Source organism: Oncorhynchus mykiss, chromosome 10 (genome assembly GCF_057628025.1).
Source record: "Oncorhynchus mykiss isolate SJ-2025 chromosome 10, ASM5762802v1, whole genome shotgun sequence".
NCBI lineage: Eukaryota > Metazoa > Chordata > Actinopteri > Salmoniformes > Salmonidae > Oncorhynchus > Oncorhynchus mykiss.
The window spans coordinates 42,236,415-42,260,753 of record NC_143031.1 but is presented as its reverse complement, the minus strand read 5'-3'; the positions used below and the strand labels follow the sequence as shown (position 1 = coordinate 42,260,753).

Here is a 24,339-nt window from a genome sequence, read left to right as displayed (position 1 = left end):
TGATGAAGGCTAGTGGTGATGGAGGTTAGGGGTGGCTAGTGGTGATGAAGACTAGTGGTGATTAAGGCTAGTGGTGGCTAGTGGTGATCAAGGCTAGTGGTGGCTAGTGGTGATGGAGGCTAGTGGTGATGAAGGATAGTGGTGGCTAGTGGTGATGGAGGCTAGTGGTGATGAAGGCTAGTGGTGGCTAGTGGTGATGAAGGTTAGTGGTGGCTAGTGGTGATGGAGGCTAGTGGTGGCTAGCTGTGATGGAGGCTAGTGGTGATGAAGGCTAGTGGTGATGGAGGCTAGTGGTGATGGAGGATAGTGGTGATGGAGGCTAGTGGAGATGAAGGCTAGTGGTGGTGGAGGCTAGTGGTGATGAAGGCTAGTGGTGATGGAGGCTAGTGGTGATGAAGGACAGTGGTGATGGAGGCTAGTGGTGATGGAGGCTAGTGGTGATGGAGGCTAGTGGTGATGAAGGCTAGTGGTGATGGAGGCTAGTGGTGATGGAGGCTAGTGGTGATGAAGGCTAGTGGTGATGGAGGCTAGTGGTGGCTAGTGGTGATGGAGGCTAGTGGTGATGGAGGCTAGTGTTGTCTAGTAGGCTCTGTGCCACCAAGCCCTGTTAGTCTTAAAACTATGTGTTTCATCTGCGGGTGTCAGAAGAACATCTGATCCACATGAATCATCTCTACTGCATCCAAACTAACTAGCAAACAAATGCCTGAGGCGTAACATCTCAACAAAGTAAATGTTATTTGACAGCTAGGCCACCCCCAATGAACAGTAATTTGATGCCATATTGTAGCCTAGTTATTTCAAGGCCAGACTATATGCCTAAACGGTAGGTAGCCTAGCCCTATGGGGCAAATGCTCATGTCTGACAACTTGAATGTGAGGTACCGCTTACCTAAAGTACTCTGCATAGGCTGCACTATTGTAGCAGAACAAGATGGTTTCTCCCATGGACCCAATAATCCTAAAATTCATACCAAATGAGACCATGGCACTGGGTATTACAAGGATAATTGAAATGACACCTACAGACAATATGCAGTAGGCATAGGCTATTTTAGTTTGTGTAATTACACTAATGGGACCACTTTGAACATTCTGGATCTGGCAGTGCATGACGCACTCACTCAATTCACACTCAAACGCACTGGAAAGAATGAAATGTGTAACATCAACTCTACTGACCCTGATTTGACCTCTACCTCAGGTGCCAGCTAAGGTAGTTCATCATCCTTAAAGTGAGAAAAGAAAACAGTGGATATCTCTGTGCATGTGAGAGAGAGAGAGAGAGAGAGAGAGAGAGAGAGAGAGAGAGAGAGACAGAGGGGGGGGGGGGGGGGGGGGCGGTGGGGGGGAGAAAGAGAGAGGGAGAGAGAGAGGAAGGGAGAGAGGGGGGTAGTAGGCGTTAGTATGGTTGGCTGACCGTATGTCTGCGGTTCTGTGGTGGAGGGGAGTGAGGATCTCCTGGTGTTGTTAAACCCCTAAGAAATGTTCTTTTTGGATTCTACTCTTTGCTTACATACCTTACGCACACCCACCCTCCCCCTCATTTCCAACTTTCTCATTCCCTTTCCTTTTCCATTATGGATTTCATAACCTTAACGGAACTTAAAACTAAATAACATGGCAAGACTATAGGCTACTACTGTGTCCCCCTCTCAAATCATGAGCAGTCCTCCAATGTACCCATCATGTTTGTGTAGTGCAAATGCAATGGTAGCCTACTCACTTGACACACAGACTAGACGTAACATAGTAAACGAAAATCCAGGATGATCAAATTTGTCGGAGTGGATGGGTGGATATATAATGCGAATGTCTAGTAACCCAAAGGTTGCATGTTCAAGTCTCATCACAGACAACTTTAGCATTTTAGCTAATTAACAACTTTGTAACTACTTATTAATTTTTTTTTGTTGCTATTTTGGAACTACTTGGCATGTTAGCTAAACCTTCCCCTAACCTTAACCCTTTAACCTAATCCTAACCTTAACCATTTAACCTAACTCCTAAACCTAACCTTAACCCCTAGCCTACTAACATTAGTAACAACAAATTGGGATTCATAACAAATAATATGTATTGCAAATTCGTAACATGTACGAATTGCAAATCAGAATATATCATACGAATTGTAGACTAATTTGTAACATATCATATTAATTGTAATTTGAAACTTCGCAAATTAATACATACCATACCAAACGTAACACATCATACTAATTTGAGCGTCCCAGGTTTGTGTTTACTGTGCCTTTTGATTTTGCCTTAGGTAACCTTCTATTTTATATAACCATACCAAATGTAACATATTATACTATTCCCAGTGTCCCAGATTTACGTTAACTATGTTATGTCTAGTCTATGTGACCAGTCTGGATGTCTGAACCACTTTTAATTTTCCTCGGTGTCTGCTAACTCACTGGGTTCTCTGAAAGTCGCATTGCCATTGCTCGATTTACTAGGTATTGCTATGACTGACGTTTTCTGTAATCTGTTCCCCTTTCTACTCCGCCTTCGCCTCTGTCCTGCCAAGTGGTCTCGTCTCCCGCGGGACACACCTATATCATCACTGGGATTACACCGGCCGTGTGCCGCCTCCCCTTCCCCGCCACTACTCCTCTCATGCCCCGCTCTCACTCCCCGAATAGACTTTCCGTGATACTAGGAATTGCTGTTTTTCTGAACGACTATACGTGACAAATTAACATAGATTGTCGGACAAAGAAAAGTGATATACAGAAGAAAGGAAATAAGACAATGGGAACTAATGGACAATGGCAATACAAGTGCAACTGAGTTCTGCGTGTAAAATAAGCCTATTTTACAATTTTCTCATAGAAGCATTGTAAGCATAGCTGTAGAAACATACTACGTTTTTAAAAAAGGAGGCAAACCTGCGAAAAATCCTATTTCGCCAAACACCTGTCATGATTTCAGAGAATTGAACAAACTGGACATACCCAGCGCGCATTCGCTCAAATTTTGGCTACATGATACCATTTTTGTGGAGCAAACCCATTCCCCTCCGCCAGCATTCTAACCGATGTGCTCGGCATGCTCTGCTGATGCCCGCAGGAATTACCGCAGGAGTTGTTGCCGTCCCCCAAACCCTTCTCAAACGAACGGATTACAGACAGTACCAGCTAGAGATCCTCGGTAACGGTGCCTGACTTTTGCTGGCCGGGTAGCTGCGCGGGACGAGAGATGAGTTCCCTCCTCTCTACACTAGTCATGTTGTAAGTTAAATGTGCAGTAACCCTTGATGCGCAAACTAAGGTTTTCTGGAGAGAAATGAATGGAGGTATTGTGTGTGTGTGTGTGTGTGTGTGTGTGTGTCAGCGCACATGTTTCTCTTCATGCATGCTCTGACCATCAGTCCAGCACAGCAGGTGTGGTGTTTCGTACACTGTCATATAGGGTGCATGTTCTCCTTTACCCATTGTAATAATGAAAAACTATTTTCTGAACAGCTAACTGAAATAGAAATGTCATCTGTTTTTCCAATACCAAGTGGTGGTGGAATCTTGTATTTTGTTATCTGTACAATTCCTCTGAGGCTGTTCCACATGGTAGCATATTTCTCCTCTGGCCACTCAACCATGTCCCATGACCCAGACACCTCTTTTCATTCTCCCCAGACTGAAAGACCAGACATTTGTCACTGACAGAAGGTCTGCTAACGGGTTATGAATGAATGAGTGGATGTACAGTATGACTGTGCCTTATTGGTGTCTTTGATGGGTGTCTGTGTTTAACAGGATCATGTGATTCGTGAAGGGGATTATCAGCAATTAGCTCTTCCCCAAATTAGGGCATCAATCCACTTTAACCAAACCTAAAGCAATTCTGCCAGACTCATTAACAAATCTTACATTTACAATGACAAATTTACCTTTAAAGTGTCCCTGTCACCCCTTTGTATCTCTCAAACTTACTCTCCACTTGGTCAGATTTTTACAGAGGTTTCATCTGAGGTAACACAGAAGTAGACCAAAAGTAGCATTGGAGCCCAGACATCTGTGTGTGCTTTGGGCCAGCTGTAGGCTGCGTTCCAGGCATCCCTACATCTGGACAGCACAGGGGGTATGGGGTCCCCTAATGAGCACAAGGCCAGGGGGTACAGGAAGATATGAAAGAACACTCTCTACTGCTAACGTGTCTGCTAATGTTTCTCCTGCTCTTCCCCCTCTTTATTTAAGATGGAGGTCAGCCTTATTTGTGTGCTGTAATCTATGTATCTATGCATGTGCTGTGTGTGCTGTATTTATACAGGGAGGGATAAGAGATTGAAGTGCTTAGATAGATGGCTGGACGGATTAGTGAATATTGATATCCTATTAGCTCATCATAGATATGAGCTGAGCTCAGCAGCTGTCCCTAGAGAGAGACAGCATGGCCACTGTCTGTTGCCGTGATGGTTTTATCTAGAAATGACCTTTTTTGGAGGCATGGAGACATAGGTTTAAAATTGGTGGTGGAGACAGAAAAGAGGCAGGACTGTGGCAGACAGACTGCTTTTGTATTATTTTGGGATGCAAAAATACCACGTGTAATCTCAATGCAGATCCATTCTCCCCTTCTCTCAGATCTGTCCAGGCTTTACTGGTGGTCTGCAGCCCCCTGCAGGTAAATGTGTGTATACAATTGTATCCATTATGTTTTCTAATATTCCATTCTCAATAAAGTCTCTCATTCTAACCACATGCCTGTCTGTTTTGTGGTGGCACAGGTCTTAGCGCATGACCATGTTAATTTCAGCGTATACGTGGAGAATCAGACACGGGGTCGAGACGCCATGAGTCGCCGGCAGCACAGAGTGTACCAGCTGTACAGCAGGACAAGTGCCAAACACGTGCAGGTGATGGGGAGGAGAATCAGTGCCAAGGGAGACGATGGGGATAAATATGGTAAGATATAGTACTACTACTTCCTACAATATACAGAACACTCCAATACAAATCAGAATCAACAAGCAATCATTTCCTCTATGTTATCACACCTACAGTACATGGCCCTCAAAATCATGAAGTAGAAACCGGCCAGACAAGCCTATGACACACAGAGAGAAATAGAAAGATGGCGCAGCGGTTTCTGTGTGGTAGACTCAGTCCCGATATCGATAAGGTCATCGATTTCCCATTTACCCCGCTATGTTGCTTTGTTGTAGGGGGATTTGGGTAGTGAGAGGGAGACTAATGTTATTGATTTGGTTTGACCTCTGTATTGTGGCTACATCTATGAACTAATTGCATGTAACAATCCCCCCCATCCCGTCCTATGTGCTCAATATCTATGCCCTTTCCCACATGACAAAATACTACAGTTTACTATATAATACTACAGTACTTTATGTATAATTCTGTAGTAAGCTGTACTATACTGTAGAATCCTATACTCCACACTGTAGTATCCCTCGATCATGTGTAGTACTTACTATGTAATTTCGTAGTATACTGTAGAATACTATATTTCACACTGTAATATCCCTCAATCACATATAGTACTTACCATATAATGTTGTAGTATACTATACTACACACTGTAGTAGCCATCGATTATGTAGTGCTTACTATATAATTCTGTAGTATAATGTAAAATACTATAGTACACACTGAAGTGTCTCTCAATCATGTGTGGGTCATTCCACGAAGAGGGTGCCTTTTCATGGAAGTAGAAATTATGCACCAATATTTCATTTTAAAAAGCCTGTTATATTAAATGAAGTGCACTTTAATATAGACCAAATAGAGAATAAAGTGCATCTTTAATATGAACAAAGGCTTTCTAGTGCCAAAATCCAGTATTTTGACACGTCCCTTCGTCAACCCTGTGTCACTTCTAGGACAATTTCAACCGACTTAATCCCGAAAATGTATCCACGTTTCACCATCATTCTAAATGCCTAGTTATTTTTCTGCTTTGACAAAGTCATTTCTGAAGATTATTATTTATATTCATAATATTAGTGACGCATTTACATCTGTCCCTCGTGTTAAGGCCAACCCTGTTAAGCAAACAATTTACCCCTTTAAAATAATGGACCATTCCACCAAGTTAAATTATTCACAGCAGGTGACATCATTTGGGTCTTCTGAACAGCATGGTGGAAAAGGAAGGAAGTCTTCTCTCTCTTTTTGGTCTATTTATAATTGTTTTATCATCTTTGACTGAGATGGTCGAGCTTAACACATCAACCCTGTAAGCTCAATTCATGCTAGGGAAACTTGAATTTGATTTATCTTTCATCATGCTCTTCACCACATGGGGAGTAATGGCCAATCTTCACCTAAAACCTGTTATCGTCAACCCTGTTAGAGGCCCAATGGTAACTCTATCAGGTTGATATTATATGTGAATTCATTTGTACAAGGGATACTAGATCAATGAGAAAATGTTAGATTTATCTCAAAGATGAGTTTAATAAATAATAGTTAGGCAGTTACATAAGTGTCTGTAACAGGGTTGACAGTGTGGTTCAAGTGCAGATAAAATGCTCTTAGTTCATAGGATTTTAATGCCTGAGATGGGAAAAAGTATTTTTCCGTAGGCTAAACATAAAATATATTTAATTTCTTAGTGTAGTATACTGTAGAATACTATAGTAAATACGGCAGTATTATCCACAAAAAAAACATAGTAAATACTACAGTAATGTCCACAAAAACACTAGTGTCTGCAAAAATACTGCAGTTTTTTTAACAATAGTAGTACTACAGTATTTCATTTGCATATACCCCACCTATTCCCCTCCCACATATTCCAATTTGTGCCACTCACAAGTGAGACACCTACATGCCAAGTATATACCATATATTGTGTTCCCTACAGGTTATAGAAAAGAGCAGAAGCTTTGAACTATCCATTCATACTCCAGTCTTACCGACAGTGTATGACTATTTTAGTATTTATCCAGCAAGTTTCCTCAAGGAGAAAGCCCCCACTTCTGAGTCAAAGACAACACAACAATACAAACAGTGCAGCTATTCCCTCCGCAAGGCTCCGCAAGGCTATCAAACAAGCTAAGCGCCAGTACAGAGACAAAGTAGAATCTCAATTCAACGGCTCAGACACAAGAGGCATGTGGCAGGGTCTACAGTCAATCACGGACTACAGGAAGAAATCCAGCCCAGTCACGGACCAGGATGTCTTGCTCCCAGGCAGACTAAATAACTTTTTTGCCCGCTTTGAGGACAATACAGTGCCACTGACACGGCCTGCAACGAAAACGTGCGGTCTCTCCTTCACTGCAGCCGAGGTGAGTAAGACATTTAAACGTGTTAACCCTCGCAAGGCTGCAGGCCCAGACGGCATCCCCAGCCGCGCCCTCAGAGCATGCGCAGACCAGCTGGCCGGTGTGTTTACGGACATATTCAATCAATCCCTATACCAGTCTGCTGTTCCCACATGCTTCAAGAGGGCCACCATTGTTCCTGTTCCCAAGAAAGCTAAGGTAACTGAGCTAAACGACTACCGCCCCGTAGCACTCACATCCGTCATCATGAAGTGCTTTGAGAGACTAGTCAAGGACCATATCACCTCCACCCTACCTGACACCCTAGACCCACTCCAATTTGCTTACCGCCCAAATAGGTCCACAGACGATGCAATCTCAACCACACTGCACACTGCCCTAACCCATCTGGACAAGAGGAATACCTATGTGAGAATGCTGTTCATCGACTACAGCTCGGCATTCAACACCATAGTACCCTCCAAGCTCGTCATCAAGCTCGAGACCCTGGGTCTCGACCCCGCCCTGTGCAACTGGGTACTGGACTTCCTGACGGGCCGCCCCCAGGTGGTGAGGGTAGGCAACAACATCTCCTCCCCGCTGATCCTCAACACTGGGGCCCCACAAGGGTGCGTTCTGAGCCCTCTCCTGTACTCCCTGTTCACCCACGACTGCGTGGCCACGCACGCCTCCAACTCAATCATCAAGTTTGCGGACGACACAACAGTGGTAGGCTTGATTACCAACAACGACGAGACGGCCTACAGGGAGGAGGTGAGGGCCCTCGGAGTGTGGTGTCAGGAAAATAACCTCACACTCAACGTCAACAAAACTAAGGAGATGATTGTGGACTTCAGGAAACAGCAGAGGGAACCCCCCTATCCACATCGATGGAACAGTAGTGGAGAGGGTAGCAAGTTTTAAGTTCCTCGGCATACACATCACAGACAAACTGAATTGGTCCACTCACACAGACAGCATCGTGAAGAAGGCGCAGCAGCGCCTCTTCAACCTCAGGAGGCTGAAGAAATTCGGCTTGTCACCAAAAGCACTCACAAACTTCTACAAATGCACAATCGAGAGCATCCTGGCGGGCTGTATCACCGCCTGGTATGGCAACTGCACCGCCCTCAACCGTAAGGCTCTCCAGAGGGTAGTGAGGTCTGCACAACGCATCACCGGGGGCAAACTACCTGCCCTCCAGGACACCTACACCACCCGATGTCACAGGAAGGCCATAAAGATCATCAAGGACATCAACCACCCGAGCCACTGCCTGTTCACCCCGCTATCATCCAGAAGGCGAGGTCAGTACAGGTGCATCAAAGCTGGGACCGAGAGACTGAAAAACAGCTTCTATCTCAAGGCCATCAGACTGTTAAACAGCCACCACTAACACTGAGTGGCTGCTGCCAACACACTGACACTGACTCAACTCCAGCCACTTTAATAATGGGAATTGATGGGAAATTATGTAAATATATCACTAGCCACTTTAAGCAATGCTACCTTATATAAATGTTACTTACCCTACATTATTCATCTCATATGCATACGTATATACTGTACTCTATATCATCGACGGTATCCTTATGTAATACATGTATCACTAGCCACTTTATACTATACTATGCCACTTTGTTTACATACTCATCTCATTTGTACATACTGTACTCGATACCATCTACTGTATCTTGCCTATGCTGCTCTGTACCATCACTCATTCATATATCCTTATGTACATATTCTTTATCCCCTTACACTGTGTACAAGACAGTAGTTTTGGAATTGTTAGTTAGATTACTTGTTATTACTGCATTGTCGGAACTAGAAGCACAAGCATTTCGCTACACTCGCATTAACATCTGCTAACCATGTGTATGTGACAAATAAAATTTGATTTGACAAACACACTATAATGTGCATACTACAGTAAATACTACAGTAATGTCCACAAAAACACTTCAGTGAATACTACAGTACATAAATATAGTAATACTACAGTATTCATACCATACTATAGCATTTTGTCATGTGGGCTCTTACAATCTGTATTTTTGTGCCTCTGTCTCTTTCCAAGCCCAGCTTGTTGTGGAGGCTGATACTTTTGGAAGTCAGGTGAGAATCCGTGGTAAAGAGACCAACTTCTACCTGTGCATGAACCATCGAGGCAAGCTTGTGGGGAAGGTGAGACAAACACAATTCTAATTCTGACTCTTGCTGCACGTTCCTTTTAATGTATACATTTAAACAACCTGGAGTTGTTCACTTTGCATCTCATATTGACACTACCAGTGCTTGACTTGGGCAGGAGCTTGCTGGAGCGGAGTACCGGCCCCTCAACATGTCTACTGCTTCCTTTTATAGAATATTAGCTCAAAAGTATTGTTGAACCCCTGCACCTAAATATAGTTTTGACAGCCAAAATGAGTACCGGCACATATTTCAGTCCAAGTCAGACACTGGAAATTATCATATATGTGTGTGTATTCCAGAAGGCTAGTAATCGCAGTGCAGACTGTGTCTTCGTTGAGATGGTGTTGGAGAACCACTATACAGCTCTGATGTCAGCACGCTATACGGGCTGGTACGTGGGCTTCACCAAGAGGGGGCGCCCCAGGAGAGGCCCTCAGACACTGCCCAACCAGCAGGACGTTCACTTCATGAAGCGCCTGCCCCCCGGGGAGCAGCCCGACCTGCAGCCCTTCCGCTTCACCACAGTCAGCAAGAGAAGCAAGAAAGTGAGAGGGACCCGACCCACAGCCACTACAGCACCTACATAGTCAATGCCACACAACATACCCAAATGACTCGACAACTGTCCTCCCCTGTGTGAATTGAATGTAAGGAGTTTGCTGGGCTGAACCCAGGTAAAGACCTAACTAAGTGGTGCATAGTACAATATGTGCATCAAAAGACTTGGAGCTAAACAATCTGACCACATCAGGGAAGATGTTGTCCTTGCCCTTTTCCTCCCCATTCCAGAGACAGTGTTGTCTCAAAGACTGTTGAATTACAATGTACAGTGCCAACCATTCTAGTTAGGCCACAGAAGACAGCTATACTCAGTGTTTGTTTCCAGAGGCACTAAAGTTGAACTACCAAAGACGACTGAACCATAGCGTTCAATACCGAATATCCGTGTTTTCAACATCCCAAAGACAACTGGTCAACTGTTCAGTACCAAACACCCGAACCACCAAAGGCGACTGTAGCGTGTACCCAACACAGAGGGACAGTCAAGGTTTCTCAATGCATTATTTGTATGTTTGTCTTCATATGACTTAGGAGCTACTGTTCCTGCCTTTTCACTCAATACAGAAAGCTGCTGTAACATAGTAAGTACACTATCTTCAGTCTGTCTCGTATGGAAATATTTAAGGAGAATTGTTGAAACTATATGCATTTTATTACCATTGTTATTATTACAATTATTTATTTAACTTGATGGTATGATAGCTGTTTTAGACCAATGGTATTGCCAAATAGAATACAATCATATGGTCCTAAATGTTACCGGTTTGCGATATTGTGTGATACTCATTATCAATATGCTAATCCACAATTGTTTTTCTCTAAAAGAAATGTAAATACTCCGTGTTTGTGGACCATACAGGAAAAGACTCGTAACCTAACCTTGACATTGTAGGCACCATACTGTGGGTCATTGAGGTTCCATAAAAAAAGTACAAGTGCCATCTAGTGGTCACTGGAAATGGGAGCATCTGCACAGAACACAGAATATGTGCCAAACCACAGTTCACTGATTTATCCCTTGGAAAACAAGCTGAGCCTATAGCGACCTTCTTGATGGAATGCAGCTGCCAATACATAGAATCAATTCTGATCAGGTTAATACACGAGTTGAAAACTGAATGGGAAAATGAGTTAAAAAACATGCAGGGAATACCTATACGAACATATCTGAATGTATCTAGTTGTGAGAAGTACAGCCCTTTCATACCTGGATCAAGGCCTCAACAGCCACACTCATAACCATGTCATTTCCTGCAGCTGGGATGTCTTTCCCAGGCAGGCAGCCTGCACAGCTCAGACATGTGGGCACTAGTACGGAGGAGGGCGGGGCAGGAGGTAGTTTCTCACTGCCCAACACCATGAAACATTTTCTTGAGAGAATGTGCGAGGCAGAGAATGGGCTGGACGTGTGTGTGGAGGAATGTGGGTTCCAGTGCATTACTGCATTCCTGATCACCCTTTCTGGGTACCAGCATTCCGTCTGCAGACTAACTTTGATCCTCCCCTCGATACACTACACACACACTTTCCAAACACCAATTCAGAGTTAATAATATATCCTAAATTCTCTAGTTTCTTGCCAATTTCCAGAGCCACACTCATTAAACAAAAAATGTGAAACACACAACACGTCCTGCTTGTCATTTTCAGACCAGGCCTCCCTCTGTATATCAAGATTATATTTAATAGACGAGCAATGGGAGGTTCACTTCAAATGAGTGGTGGTTTGGTCTGTACATACAGTACCGATGGCATAGATGCATGATACTGAACCAGTACATTACTCACACTCTGGTTTACACTCCTTCACATTCAAGTACTTTATTCTTATTAATGTTTTTTTTTTTTTCCTTTAAAAAAATCTTTTCAATATACAACACCATTTTAGACAAGACAATTCTGTTTACAACTAATTTCAGCTCAGTAAGGGGTCATTCAGAACCTAGACAGGCAGCAAGAGGGGGGACAGAACAGGACAGAGGGAGAGTAAGTGAAAGACGAACGCAGGGTAGAGAACTAAGGATGAGAGGGGGTGAATTTGAGAGGGGTTTGGAGAGAAGAAAAATTCTTAGTACACTAACAAACTAAATTAATTGGGTCAAAAATAAAAAAATATATAGAAAAACTTAAATAGGTCACTAGCACACTGTTGTCCCATCACTTATCCATGCAGTACTGTCTTCAGGGGAAAAAAAACATCAGCTCTCTTCCACATTTTTTTTCTTCTACCAAACAAAATGAGAAAATAACAAGATAGATATGTCCTTGGTGCCCAAAGGGGCGGGCCTGAGGCATCTGTCACTCAGTCTGGATGAAGAGGCCGGAGTATGAGCCCCGTTGAGTTGAGCCCCGGCCCTGCCTCCTTCCTTCCTTTCCTCCCCAGGGCATCTTTAACAGGCCGTTTCCAACCCTCTTTCTCCATTCCTCCAGCCATTCAGTTCAGATTCCTTCATGTCCATGTCTGTTACTCGGTCTTGGGTGACCAGAGTAAGGGGAGTTGGGCCTTAGAGTGTGACCTAGTAGACTCCGCTTTGTGTGCATGTTTGTGTGCGATTTGGTTGGGGTGGGGGGGGTGTAAGGGGCAATGTGTTTGAGCACCGAAGGCCCGATGAGGGCGGGACGACCCCTCCACACGAACACCAGGAGGAGGACAGAGATGATGCAGCGAGGATGATGGAGTGGGAAGTGACCTCTGACCCTGGCACATTGACTTGGCCATTAGGACTGTCCCCGCACACACATCACATTCCACCGGGCCTGCCATGCAGAGAGAAAGACACTCAGCACACTATGCAAGTAATCCTGTAGAAGTGTTCAATTTAGGTCAGGAGTCCCACCTCCAAGCAAAGAATGAAGTTAAGAGTTGTAAATGAGCTGCAGTGCTTGCTTACCCCCCCCCCCCTTTGGTAGAGTTAAAAGAAAAAGGGTGGGAGGCTTAAAGATCGAGTCAGCAATGCAGAAAGTAAACAGCAATTTCAGGTCAACTGAAGCCGCACCCATATGCACAGTGTGCAGCGTCTTGCATCACAATCCTACTTCCACTATTGATCCTGTACGGGTGTCACTTCATTTATTTGCCTGTAGGAAAAAGTGTGTGTGTGTGGGGGGGGGGGGGGGGGGGGGGTAGGGCTGATGAATCAAATATTTGTTTTTGTATGAATCTGGCCTGCAAAATATAGAAAGACGTGTGCTTGCTTACTTATCTTAACTACCGAAAAGCCACACAATTTGAATTTGAATCACTTTAGTTTGTTGTATTCATTCCTATTGTGTGTAAGTTCTGGTGAGTGTGAGAGTCGTGTGTACCTGCTATCTGGAGATGTATGTATACGTGCGAGAGGGCGACCTGCCCTCAGTCTGTCCATTGGTCGACACGTTCAGGAAGTCCCAGATGAGGATAGTGTCGTCATGGGAACTGCTGATGATCTGGAATTCATCAAACTGTAGCCGGAATACACGCCCAGAGTGCTCCTGAAAGACCGTCAAATTCATCAGTATCCTCTACAATAACCATTATCTCCACCATCATGCTCTAGATCCAAGCTAAACTCACCACCAGTGTGCGCAGACAGAGGGTGCTGGCAGGGGCACGAGGGTCCAGAGCAGCTTGTAAGTCCCATACTTTGATTTTACTACAAAGGAACAGCACAGGCGCGCACAACCTCTTAACATCATAAATGGAAACAACACAATAGCATTCAAGTCTTGTCAGTGGATAAGCTGGAGGACCTCATACTCCGGCCTATAAAAGTTTGACTAGCAGCCTAACAAATTCACTCTGATTAACAGGCCGAGGCCAGGATTGGGGGGAATCAGGAGTCTGAGATCAGCAGTGAGAGAATAACAAGGATTAACAGAGGCCAAGTGCAGGATTAGAGTGAGGGAATAAAGCCATTAACAGTCAGATCTCCATTAGTATTGAGAGATCAGCACAGCCACAGTGAGATGAACCCTCCCTTACCCATCGTAGGCTCCGCTAACGATCCTTTTGTTGTCGAAGCGAATGCAACGGACCAACTCCTCATGGCCTTCCAATACCCGCAAACATGCCCCGCACTCAATATCCCACAACCTGAGGAGAGAGAATCCGTGTTAGTTTAGTAACATTTGACAAAATAGTCGTGACAAAGCACGTTCATCTCCCAGTTACAGATTCTATAAATATAGACCAGTAAGAAACACCCAGAAGAATATTCCACCCTCAAACACATACGACAGACACTCACCGGATAGTGTTGTCCGACGAGCCGCTGACCACTAGTCTGTCTCTGTACTGCAGACAGGCAATGCCTCTCTTATGGCCATTCAGCGTACGTACAAACTCACATGTGCTGGTGCTCCACACCTGGAGGGGCGTCAAGGCAAAAACACACACCACCCAGAGGTCAACACAAAAAAAAGAAGAGGCATTTAGCCTAAATAATCCTTCATGTCAACACTAACAGTTTTTACTTTTGAAATCTCTTCCTTCCTGTTTTCCTTCATTAGAATGCTTCTGTACTAGACCGGACAATGAAGCTGCTGAGAACAATCTGCAGCCAGAGCTATAATCCAGCTGTAAACCTCTCTGTCTTCACATACACGTCGGAGAGTGACACTGTGCAGCTGCATGAAAACATGAATGTAAACACAAAGGTATAACAGTGATACACATTTAGGGGTGTCGAGTAACACTCCCTCTCCCAAACACAGATATTGCAGTCTGCCGTCCCTCCCTTATTACTTGGGGAATGTTTTCAGAGAGCTGGGGCGTAGTGTGCGGGAGACGGCTCGGTACGGAATGCCTTGGCCCGTCTCCCAGGGCGATGGGTGGGCTAGCCAGGGTCTCTTTGTTCCTGGAATCCTGGCTGCCCACAAATCCACCGTCTGGAATACAGGGAGGTACTGGGGAGCTGGGGATGAGACTGGGGTTGGGGCTGAGACAAGACAGACATGCAGGTCCACAGTTTAGCCCCAGGAAGAGACAAGACGTCAGCTCTGGACTCTGGGTTCAGTCAGTGCTTCCCACAGCAGGCCTCACACTCTGGGATAACTCAAGCTCTATGCTGCCCTCTACTGGACACGTTGCACAACTGAACTCAACCAGAATGAGAGGATTTGGTAGGTTTGGGTAGGGGACACTTGATAGGTGTGGCTGGCTTGTATTTTGCATTTCAAGTATCTTCTGTGAATGAACAATGACAAGCAGTGATGGGGAAGATAACTAGCTTTTGATTAAGAGCAGGGGGAGAGAACTGAAGCCACTCATTTATCATTCTAGCTCACAGGACGATAAACACACACACACTAGCCAAGAAATCAAAGCCCGGCTGAATAACGCTGGTTGTGCATTCAGTAGACTCTGCTAAAGCAATGTATAGTCATTCCTTTTGTGTGGTTCAGTGTGCTGAAGGATCATTCAGACAGACATGAACCAAGTTGATGCCAAACGGTTGTCTTTGCAAGATCTGCAACATCCACAGGCAGAAGATCTTTACAGCAAATAAGGCAACACTTTTTTTTTTTTAATAATAAAGACTTTTAAGATCAAGATGCACAGGATCCAGTGTGTTGGACATGCTACGAATGTCTCAATAAAGGATCCCTAAAAAGTTGCTCTCTGGAAAATACAAGGAAGGCAGACCAAAGACAACATGGCGACAGACTGGTGGCTGAGCTAGATCTCTCATGGGACAGGACCCAAGCTACGGCAAAAAGACTGTAGTGGCAGAGGTTGTTGCGGCCTTCTTCTTTGGCCCTAGTGGGATCTAAGTTAGTAAGTCTTGTGCCACTGCAAAAGTACTAGAACATATGCTTGTTGAGATGTTGCCATGCTTGAGGCTCTTGTGAGTGGACCTTAGGTCATCGGGGCAAACTTGCCTTGATGGTACGGTCACCGGACGCTGACACGATGTACTTGTCGTCAAAGTCCACCACGTTGACCGCTGCTCTATGGCCGACCAGCACGCGGCGCAGACTGATGTCTGTGGGCGAGGCCATGTCCCACACGGCGATGGAACGGTCCTTCGAGCATGTCACCATCAGACCGTTACAGAACCGCAAGTGGAGAACCGCCTCGTTGTGGTGGATCAGAGTGTTCAGCACCTCCCCAGTGTTCACATCCCACACCCTGAGACACCGAGAGAGATCATCAATATCCGTCAAACACAACATACCACATGCCTCTTGAATTAAATAAGCTTTGGAGCTTCCTGGAGCATGGGTAAGAGGGCAGAGCGGGAGAGGAGTTGCTGACCTGACGGTGGAGTCTGAGGACCCGGTGACGATGACCCTCTCATCATACTGCAGACACAACACTGAACCTGTATGACCCGTCAAGATCTTCAGACACTCCAGAGACTGCTTGTCCCAGATCTAAACAGAAACAGAGGGGGAGAAATTCACACAAAATAACATTTATCAAACAAAATGTACTATGTGTTGCATTGACACACTGTAAGAAGCTTTCTTGTTATACAATATCCATATTTAGAAATCGTGTATTCAAAATATCCAGTAGACATTAGATTACACCCGCCCCCCCCGCTCTTCAATCAACATCAAACAGGAACGCCGACCTTGATGGAGTTGTCTCTGAGGCCGCTGATGATCTTGTCGTCGTCATACTGCAGACAGTAAACCCCCTTACTGTTCTCTGAGCGACACTGGATCCGCTGCAGATTGTGCCGACCACACCTCCAGTTGGCCTCAATTGTCTAATGAGAGCCGGAGGGGGGGGGGGTTAGTGAACGGGAAACACAGGAAAGATCAGTGAGAAGGGAGGGAGGTTGAAGGGGACAAGGGGAGCAGCAGAAACACTCACCTCTATGTCCTGGATGATTTTGGGGTACAGGGAGCGGTAGTAGGAGTTTGGTGGGACTTCTGTGGTTCGATTCTTGAACAGGTACTTTTCCCTAGAAGAGAGAACACATTCACAATTAAATATATTAATCTCCACAACATCAATTGTCTTTTCCTAAGGTGAAGTTGCTTGGATACATTCTATTATGTTGATTGTTGAGAACAGTTATTGATCCATTCTACTGGTGATCTGAATGAAACTCATTGTGATTCAGGGTGGCCCGGCCAGTGTTCCCAGTCTGTACTCACCACTGGTGCCTCTCTGACAGGCCTTTCCAGAGGGGGTCTGTACGGACCATACGCTCTATGAGTTTCTTCCACAGCATGCCCTCTGAGATGACCCTCTGCCACTCCTTACACACCAGCTCTGCCGAGCACAGCGAGCGTGCGTCCAGGAAGGACAGGATGTTCTCCGCTATGTGGTCCAGACCCTGAGCTATAACCACAAAGAGTAGAAGTACTCAAGAAATGGTGAATGTGTGGATGAACTGAGACTGGGGTGTGTTCATTAGTCAGATACCGCAGCAAACGAGGTAGTTTGGTGGCGAGGTAGAAGTTATATTGGTTGTGGTATATTCCGTATAAGCGCACTCATTTTAGGGATGTGACAAATGGACAGTTTTGTGTTTAAAACAGACATTTTTGTATCAGTTTACCGTTAAAACGATAAGAGAAAATGCCCAAATTCCACTTCAATTCACAATGCAGAGTAATGGCCTTATTACATATGGCCGGGCAATGAAGTTATATCTACCAAGGTCATATCGTTGAAAGCGCCTCGGCTACGACATATTTGGTTGTCTAAGGGTACACTACGGCTTTTTAAATGGTGACATGAAACCTTCTCGGAAGATAGTTTCAAAGTGCCCCTGAACTGGTATTTTTCTGAAAAGGAATGACGCTTCTGAAGCAGGACTCACATCCATCATTAGGAGACCATAACTGTCAATCAAATAACCTCGAACCGCCTGCGTGTAGACTGCCCGCACGCAGACTGCCCGCACGCAGACCACTGACTCCTAAGAAAGTACTTTAAGGTTTGTTAAATACCGTGACTTACCAAGGCGTTTAGCAGAAAGAAAACATCTTCCGCTAAACTGAGACTGTTCTCGGAGGAACGGCAACTAATCAAACACACGCATCTTTCATAGCGAGGTAGCAAGGGACGGAGAGAGAGGGTAGGGGGCACAGTACAGGCAGGTCGGCCACTTGGCAGGCAGAGTCAGAACAGAGCGCTAGGCCTATCTATCGGCAATCAAAAGATGTATCTCGCAATGGCATGCTCTATTTTGTCATTTCTTGGCTGGCAGGGCATATGATCAATGAATAGACAAGGATATTATACACGCAACAGACCGAAGCCTGAACACACAATCGCATCATTAGCAAAGAGAAAGAGCAGGTGAGCCAGCTGCACTGATTTAAAATGTCTGAAAATAATATTAAAAGACATCATTTTTCCATTTGTGATTTTTCTTAACATTAAGGATCCCAATTTTGTTTAAAAATTTCCGCATTCACCCCCCTAATATAATACATGACAAGGCCATGCTAACAAAGTAATATCAAACTGCAGTGTGAACCATACCTGGCAGTGCAGTGATGAAGTCCCTTTGGAGCATGGGTTTGAGGTAGGAGTTGATGTGGCCGTGTTGGTAGTGGCACATGCGTGAAATCAGGTGTTCCACAAACTCCACCTGGTCAGCCTCAGACCACTGGTCAAACAGCTGGATGCACACGTCCTTCTCCTTCTCATAGTTCCCTTCCGATGGCCGCTTCCTTGAGCCCGTCATCGGACCATTGGTGATCGTCTGAACACAGAAATGGAACGGTTATAAACCATCAGTCCACAGTGGTGTGTACTGTAAAATATATGGACTCGTCAGAGCTTCAGTCGACATGGATCTCTTGTCAAATGAGGGACGGGCTTTGGGCCTTGATAAAGCTAGTCAGTGTACAGAACTCTGGGCCGGTTTCCCGGACAATCTCTATTGAGTATTCTTTAAAGTCCAGTACTAGAATGAATGTACAGTTGAAGTCGGAAGTTTACATACACCTTAGCCAAATACATTTAGACACAGTTTTTCACAATTCATGATCTTTAATCCTAGTAAAAATTCCCTGTCTTAGGTCAATTAGGATCACTATTTTATTTTAAGAACGTAAAATGTCAGAATAATAGTAGAGAGAATGATTTATTTCGGCTTTTATTTCTTTCATCACATTCCCAGTGGGTCAGAAGTTAACATACACTCAGTTAGTATTTGGTAGCATTGCCTTTAAATTGTTTAACTTGGGTCAAACGTTTTGGGTAGCCTTCCACGAGCTTCCCACAATAAGTTGGGTGAATTTTGGCCCATTCCTCCTGACAGAGCTGGTGTAACCGAGTCAGGTTTGTAGGCCTCCTTGCTCGCACAAGCCTTTTCTGTTCTACCCACAAATGTTCTAATGGGATTGAGGTCAGGGCTTTGTGATGGCCACTTCAATACCTTGACTTTTCTGTACTTAAGCAATTTTGCCACAACTTTGGAAGTCTGCTTGGGGTCATTGTCCATTTGGAAGACCCAATTGCGACCAAGCTTAAACTTCCTGACTGATGTCTTGAGATGTTGCTTCAATATATCCACGTAATTTTCCTGCCTCAATGCGATCCATTTTGTGAAGTGCACCAGTCCCTCCCGCAGCAAAGCACCCCCACAACACAATGCTGCCACCCCCGTGCTTCACGGTTGGGATGGTGTTCTTTGGCTTGCAATTCTCCCCCTTTTTTCTCAAAATATAACAACGGTCATCATTGCCAAAAAGTAACATTTTTTTTTCATCAGACCAGAGGACATTTCTCCAAAAAGTACAATCTTTGTCCCCATGTGCAGTTGCAAACCGTAGTCTGGCTATATGGCGGTTTTGGAGCGGTGGCTTCTTCCTTGCTGAGCGGCCTTTCAGGTTATGTCGATATAGGACTCATTTTACTGTGGATATAGATACTTATGTACCTGTTTCCTCCAGCATCTTCACAAGGTCCTTTGCTGTTGTTCTGGGATTGATTTGCACTTTTAGCACCAAAGTACATTCACCTCTAGGAGACAGAACACGTTTCCTTCCTGAGCGTTATGATGGCTGCGTGGTCCCATGGTGTTATTACTTGCGTACTATAGTTTGTACAGATGAACGTGGAACGTTCAGGCGTTTGGAAATTGCTCCCAAGGATGAACCAGACTTGTGGACTTGTCTTAGCTGATTTCTTTTGATTTTCCCATGATGTCAAGCAAAGAGGCGCTGAGTTTGAAGGTAGGCCTTGAAATACATCCACAGGTACACCTCCAATTGACTCAAATAATGTCAATTAGCCTATCAGACCAGGCCATGACATAATTTTCTGGAATTTTCCAAGCTGTTTAAAGAAACAGTCAACTTAGTGTATGTAAACATTTGACCCACTGGAATTGCGCTACAGTGATTTATAAGTGAAATGATCTGTCTGTAAACAATTGTTGGAAAAATTACTTGTGTCATGCAAAGTAGATTTGTAGACTTGCCAAAACTATAGTTTGATAACAAGACATTTGTGGAGTGGTTGAAAAATGAGTTTTAAAATGACTCCAACCTAAGTGTATGTAAACTTCCAACCTCAACTGTATGTCTGGGAAACTGGCTTTACATAATGAATCTGGCTTTGGTGTGTGTGGATTGCCTCTTCAAATTGCCATGACGTTGTGCTCGGAAAAGGGTTTTGATGACACTGTAGTCTGGCATTAGTACACACACCGTTTCACTGCCCACTGGAAACCACAACGAGATTGTCAATATTGATGGCACAAGGCACACCTTAAAGATAATTATGAAGACATAAAAAGGGGAGATACGCTAACGGGTTATAAATTTGTTTTTTGGAGGTGGACTAGGCTAATATACTACCATTACGCTTCGGTGACTGTCTGGCCGTGGACCCATGGTCTGTTGCCTCACCTTGAACACTATGATCTTCTTTGATGAGAGGTCATCTGTCTGGGAGTCCATGAAAGTGGTGTTCTGAGGGGGAGAGGCCATTGGTAAATCAAGAGACATTATTCATTAACATAAACACACAGCTAGTCCAAACCTTCTGGCCCAAAATGGGAGGGAGGAATCCATGGCTTGTCAACAGCTGCCCCTTATTCAGACCCGCAAAGCCATGTCAATCTGACATGTATTCAGAAGATTGACATGAAATCTGATAAAGAAATCAGACCTTATAGGGTTGGCTGTGAGAGGCAACACCAGATGGTATGATAATTCCATTTAAAACAGTCCCGGCTTTGTCTAAATGTGATCAGTCTGTGTCCTCCTAGGAGAATGTGGGTATGTTTGTTTGGGGCAACAGATTATCTACAACTGAACCTAAACACATGCGGTCATTTTTATTTAGCTGACATTACTCCTGCCTGTATCGACATTAAGTGATTGTGCCATATGCCACAAGCCTAGATTGGCACGCTTTGTCCAATACAGAAGCATAGGACTAGGATGCTAACGTTAATTTGCAAGACAGCCAGTGACATATTATGTGATAGCAAATCTTTGCCCATAGTTCACTGGCTAAGGTGACAAAACAGAGAACACTGTCTGGAACAAAATGCACCTATGTAGTAGCTACGTTAACAAGATAATCGTCTGACAATCTACGGATGGCTAAATCAAAAATAGCGTCACGATAATAGTTACCCATCATAATTGTATCTAACATTACCTACGATTACGTTCATTTCTGAATAGCTAACCTGACTACCTGGCCTTTTTGCCTGACGAGATTGTCATACTGACTTGTTAGCTAGCGTTACCTACTCAGAAAATGTAGACAAAACGCCAGCTGTTTGCTTCGAACATATCAAACATAATTATTTGTTTATTACGCAAGCTAACGTCAGCACTTCCTCTAAGCATCTCGAAACGCCACTGATTCACAATGACAGAAACTCTAGTGTTCGGTAATGGACAGAGTGGGGAGTGCCTCTTTTAGCTAACGTTAGTTATAAATATATTTATCTATGTGCGTGGTTGACAATCAGGGTAGTTATGTACCTAGTCGGCTAACAAGAAATCGTTAGCCAATGGTTGGCGCTCAAGAAACAGTACACATTTATCGGAAACCTAACTTTATGTTTAACCTGGAAAGCTTGTGGCTAACTTGGAGTCGGACAAATGGCGCAGCGGCGACGCAGTGAGATCCAATCGCCTAGCTAGTACCTTTGCTAGTTAACTGGTTAGCATGTGAGTATTTAAAGACGGGGCCACTTCCCGGCCTTTTCTCGTACTAGCAGACTCACTCCTCGTCCTGTCGACCTCTACCATTAGGATGACAATCATTCACTTCCCAATCATTTCCAAAATCATTATGGTGTAACCTAGAATAATTACAAACATGAGCCACGGGTTAATGTTAGATCAGATATCGGGCCCTCCCTCTACTCGCTAGGTAGCTAACGGTACTACTAGCTAATGTTAGCTAGGCATATTCTATTTTGTATGTCATCTCGGCTCTCCCGTTTGTTCAAAATCGTTTCGATCGGTTCTACTCGAGTGTTAATACCATATTACGCACTCCGATATCGATATTATGGGGCAGAAATTATTCATCCAATCCAGAACTCACCATCAGCTCCAACGTTTTGTCCTCCATCTCCGGCTCCATATTGTTGCTCCCCGAAACTCGCTCGCTGCGAAAATGGAAACCCAGCCCTGAGTCCGCGACGGGCCGCAGATCGTATGACGTCACAGAACACAACTGGACTGGGGATTCAGGGGTGGGTTCACTGAAGCATAGACTTACTTGGTTGGTCGAGAAATTATAAAGAAGGTATTGTCATTCTGTGGTTGGCTCTTTTCTGCTGCTAAGGGAAAGAGTTGTGCTTGTTCGAGGGTCGACTTCCGCCAGGTCCTGCTCAGATGATCTGATCTACAAATCACCTCCACTTGCAAAAGACAGATTACAACAGTTCATGGTGTTAAGATTAGCGAATCTACACCGTGTCTAGAATTGGGAAGATGATCATAACAATTGTATTGAAAGTTATATATTATAAATGGTCTTCCCTTAATGCATCCCACTAGCTAATTACTGTTATATTGGCACGGGCTGGATATAAATATGACACGTAACTTTCCCGTTTAACAGCGAAGAGAATAGTGTACTTTTCACTGGATGTACCAAGACATTCAATACACTAAAATTCCTGTTGGAAAAAAAATGCAAAGGGTAATATTTACTTTGTGTATACTAAATAAGCCCTGAATCAAGCAGCACACACCTGCAGTCACACGAAAGTCATATTCAGGAGTATATATACAGTGGGGCAAAAAAGTATTTAGTCAGCCACCAATTGTGCAAGTTCTCCCACTTAAAAAGATGAGAGAGGCCTGTAATTTTCATCATATGTACACTTCAACTATGACAGACAAAATGAGAAAAAAAATCCAGAAAATCACATTGTAGGATTTCTTATGAATTTATTTGCAAATTATGGTGGAAAATAAGTATTGGTCAATAACAAAAGTTTATCTCAATACTTTGTTATATACCCTTTGTTGGCAATGACAGAGGTCAAACGTTTTCTGTAAGTCTTCACAAGGTTTTCACACACTGTTGCTGGTATTTTGGCCCATTCCTCCATGCAGATCTCCTCTAGAGCAATGATGTTTTGGGGCTGTTGCTGGGCAACACGGACTTTCAACTCCCTCCAAAAATATTTTCTATGGGGTTGAGATCTGGAGACTGGCTAGGCCACTCCAGGACCTTGAAATGCTTCTTACGAAGCCACTCCTTCGTTGCCCGGGCGGTGTGTTTGGGATCATTGTCATGCTGAAAGACCCAGCCACGTTTCATCTTCAATGCCCTTGCTGATGGAAGGAGGATTTTACTCAAAATCTCACGATACATGGCCCCATTCATTCTTTCCTTTAAACGGATCAGTCGTCCTGGTCCCTTTGCAGAAAAACAGCCCCAAAGCATGATGTTTCCACCCCCATGCTTCACAGTAGGTATGGTGTTCTTTGGATGCAACTCAGCAATCTTTGTCCTCCAAACACAACGAGTTGAGTTTTTACCAAAAAGTTATATTTTGGTTTCATCTGACCATATGACAATCTCCCATTCTTCTTCTGGATCATCCAAATGCTCTCTAGCAAACTTCAGACAGGCCTGGTCATGTACTGGCTTAAGCAGGGAGACACGTCTGGCACTGCAGGATTTGAGTCCCTGGCGGCATAGTGTTACTGATGGTAGGCTTTGTTACTTTGGTCCCAGCTCTCTGCAGGTCATTCACTAGGTCCCCCTGTGTGGTTCTGGGATTTTTGCTCACCGTTCTTGTGATCATTTTGACCCCATGGGGTGAGATCTTGCGTGGAGCCCCAGATCGAGGGAGATTATCAGTGGTCTTGTATGTCTTCCATTTCCTAATAATTGCTCCCACAGTTGATTTCTTCAAACCAAGCTGCTTACCTATTGCAGATTCAGTCTTCCCAGCCTGGTGCAGGTC

At 44.3% G+C, this 24,339-nt stretch overlaps 2 protein-coding genes across 2 annotated transcripts; one reads left to right on the top strand and one right to left on the bottom strand.

Moving 5' to 3' along the window:
* The first annotated feature begins 2,556 nt into the window (after positions 1-2,556).
* On the top strand, positions 2,557-10,747 carry LOC110533896 (fibroblast growth factor 18). The gene is made up of 5 exons (XM_036989349.2): positions 2,557-3,236; positions 4,587-4,626; positions 4,730-4,907; positions 9,312-9,418; positions 9,727-10,747. Exons 1-5 carry the CDS (start codon positions 3,205-3,207, stop codon positions 10,012-10,014), a joined length of 645 nt encoding a protein of 214 aa, XP_036845244.2. The 5' UTR covers positions 2,557-3,204; the 3' UTR covers positions 10,015-10,747.
* A 1,046-nt stretch (positions 10,748-11,793) lies between these two features.
* On the bottom strand, positions 11,794-22,746 carry LOC110533895 (F-box and WD repeat domain-containing 11-B). The gene is made up of 13 exons (XM_036990295.2): positions 22,458-22,746; positions 20,795-20,857; positions 18,417-18,639; positions 17,078-17,264; positions 16,791-16,881; positions 16,546-16,683; positions 16,224-16,342; positions 15,848-16,097; positions 14,215-14,333; positions 13,950-14,060; positions 13,542-13,620; positions 13,295-13,459; positions 11,794-12,745 (listed from the first exon to the last, which is right to left on the bottom strand). The coding sequence occupies exons 1-12, from the start codon at positions 22,494-22,496 to the stop codon at positions 13,298-13,300; spliced, it is 1,581 nt and encodes a 526-aa protein (XP_036846190.1). The 5' UTR covers positions 22,497-22,746; the 3' UTR covers positions 11,794-12,745; positions 13,295-13,297.
* Positions 22,747-24,339: the final 1,593 nt, after the last annotated feature.

Coding starts and splice junctions, on each gene's coding strand:
- LOC110533895 (XM_036990295.2), bottom strand. CDS start 22,496: ATGGAGCCGGAGATGGAGGACAAAACGTTGGAGCTGATG. Junction 20,858..22,457: donor ACAAAACGTTGGAGCTGATG/GTGAGTTCTGGA, acceptor TCTCCCCCTCAG/AACACCACTTTCATGGACTC. Junction 16,098..16,223: donor TCCTCAGACTCCACCGTCAG/GTCAGCAACTCC, acceptor TCGGTGTCTCAG/GGTGTGGGATGTGAACACTG.
- LOC110533896 (XM_036989349.2), top strand. CDS start 3,205: ATGAGTTCCCTCCTCTCTACACTAGTCATGTT. Junction 4,627..4,729: donor TGGTCTGCAGCCCCCTGCAG/GTAAATGTGTGT, acceptor GTGGTGGCACAG/GTCTTAGCGCATGACCATGT. Junction 4,908..9,311: donor AGACGATGGGGATAAATATG/GTAAGATATAGT, acceptor TCTCTTTCCAAG/CCCAGCTTGTTGTGGAGGCT.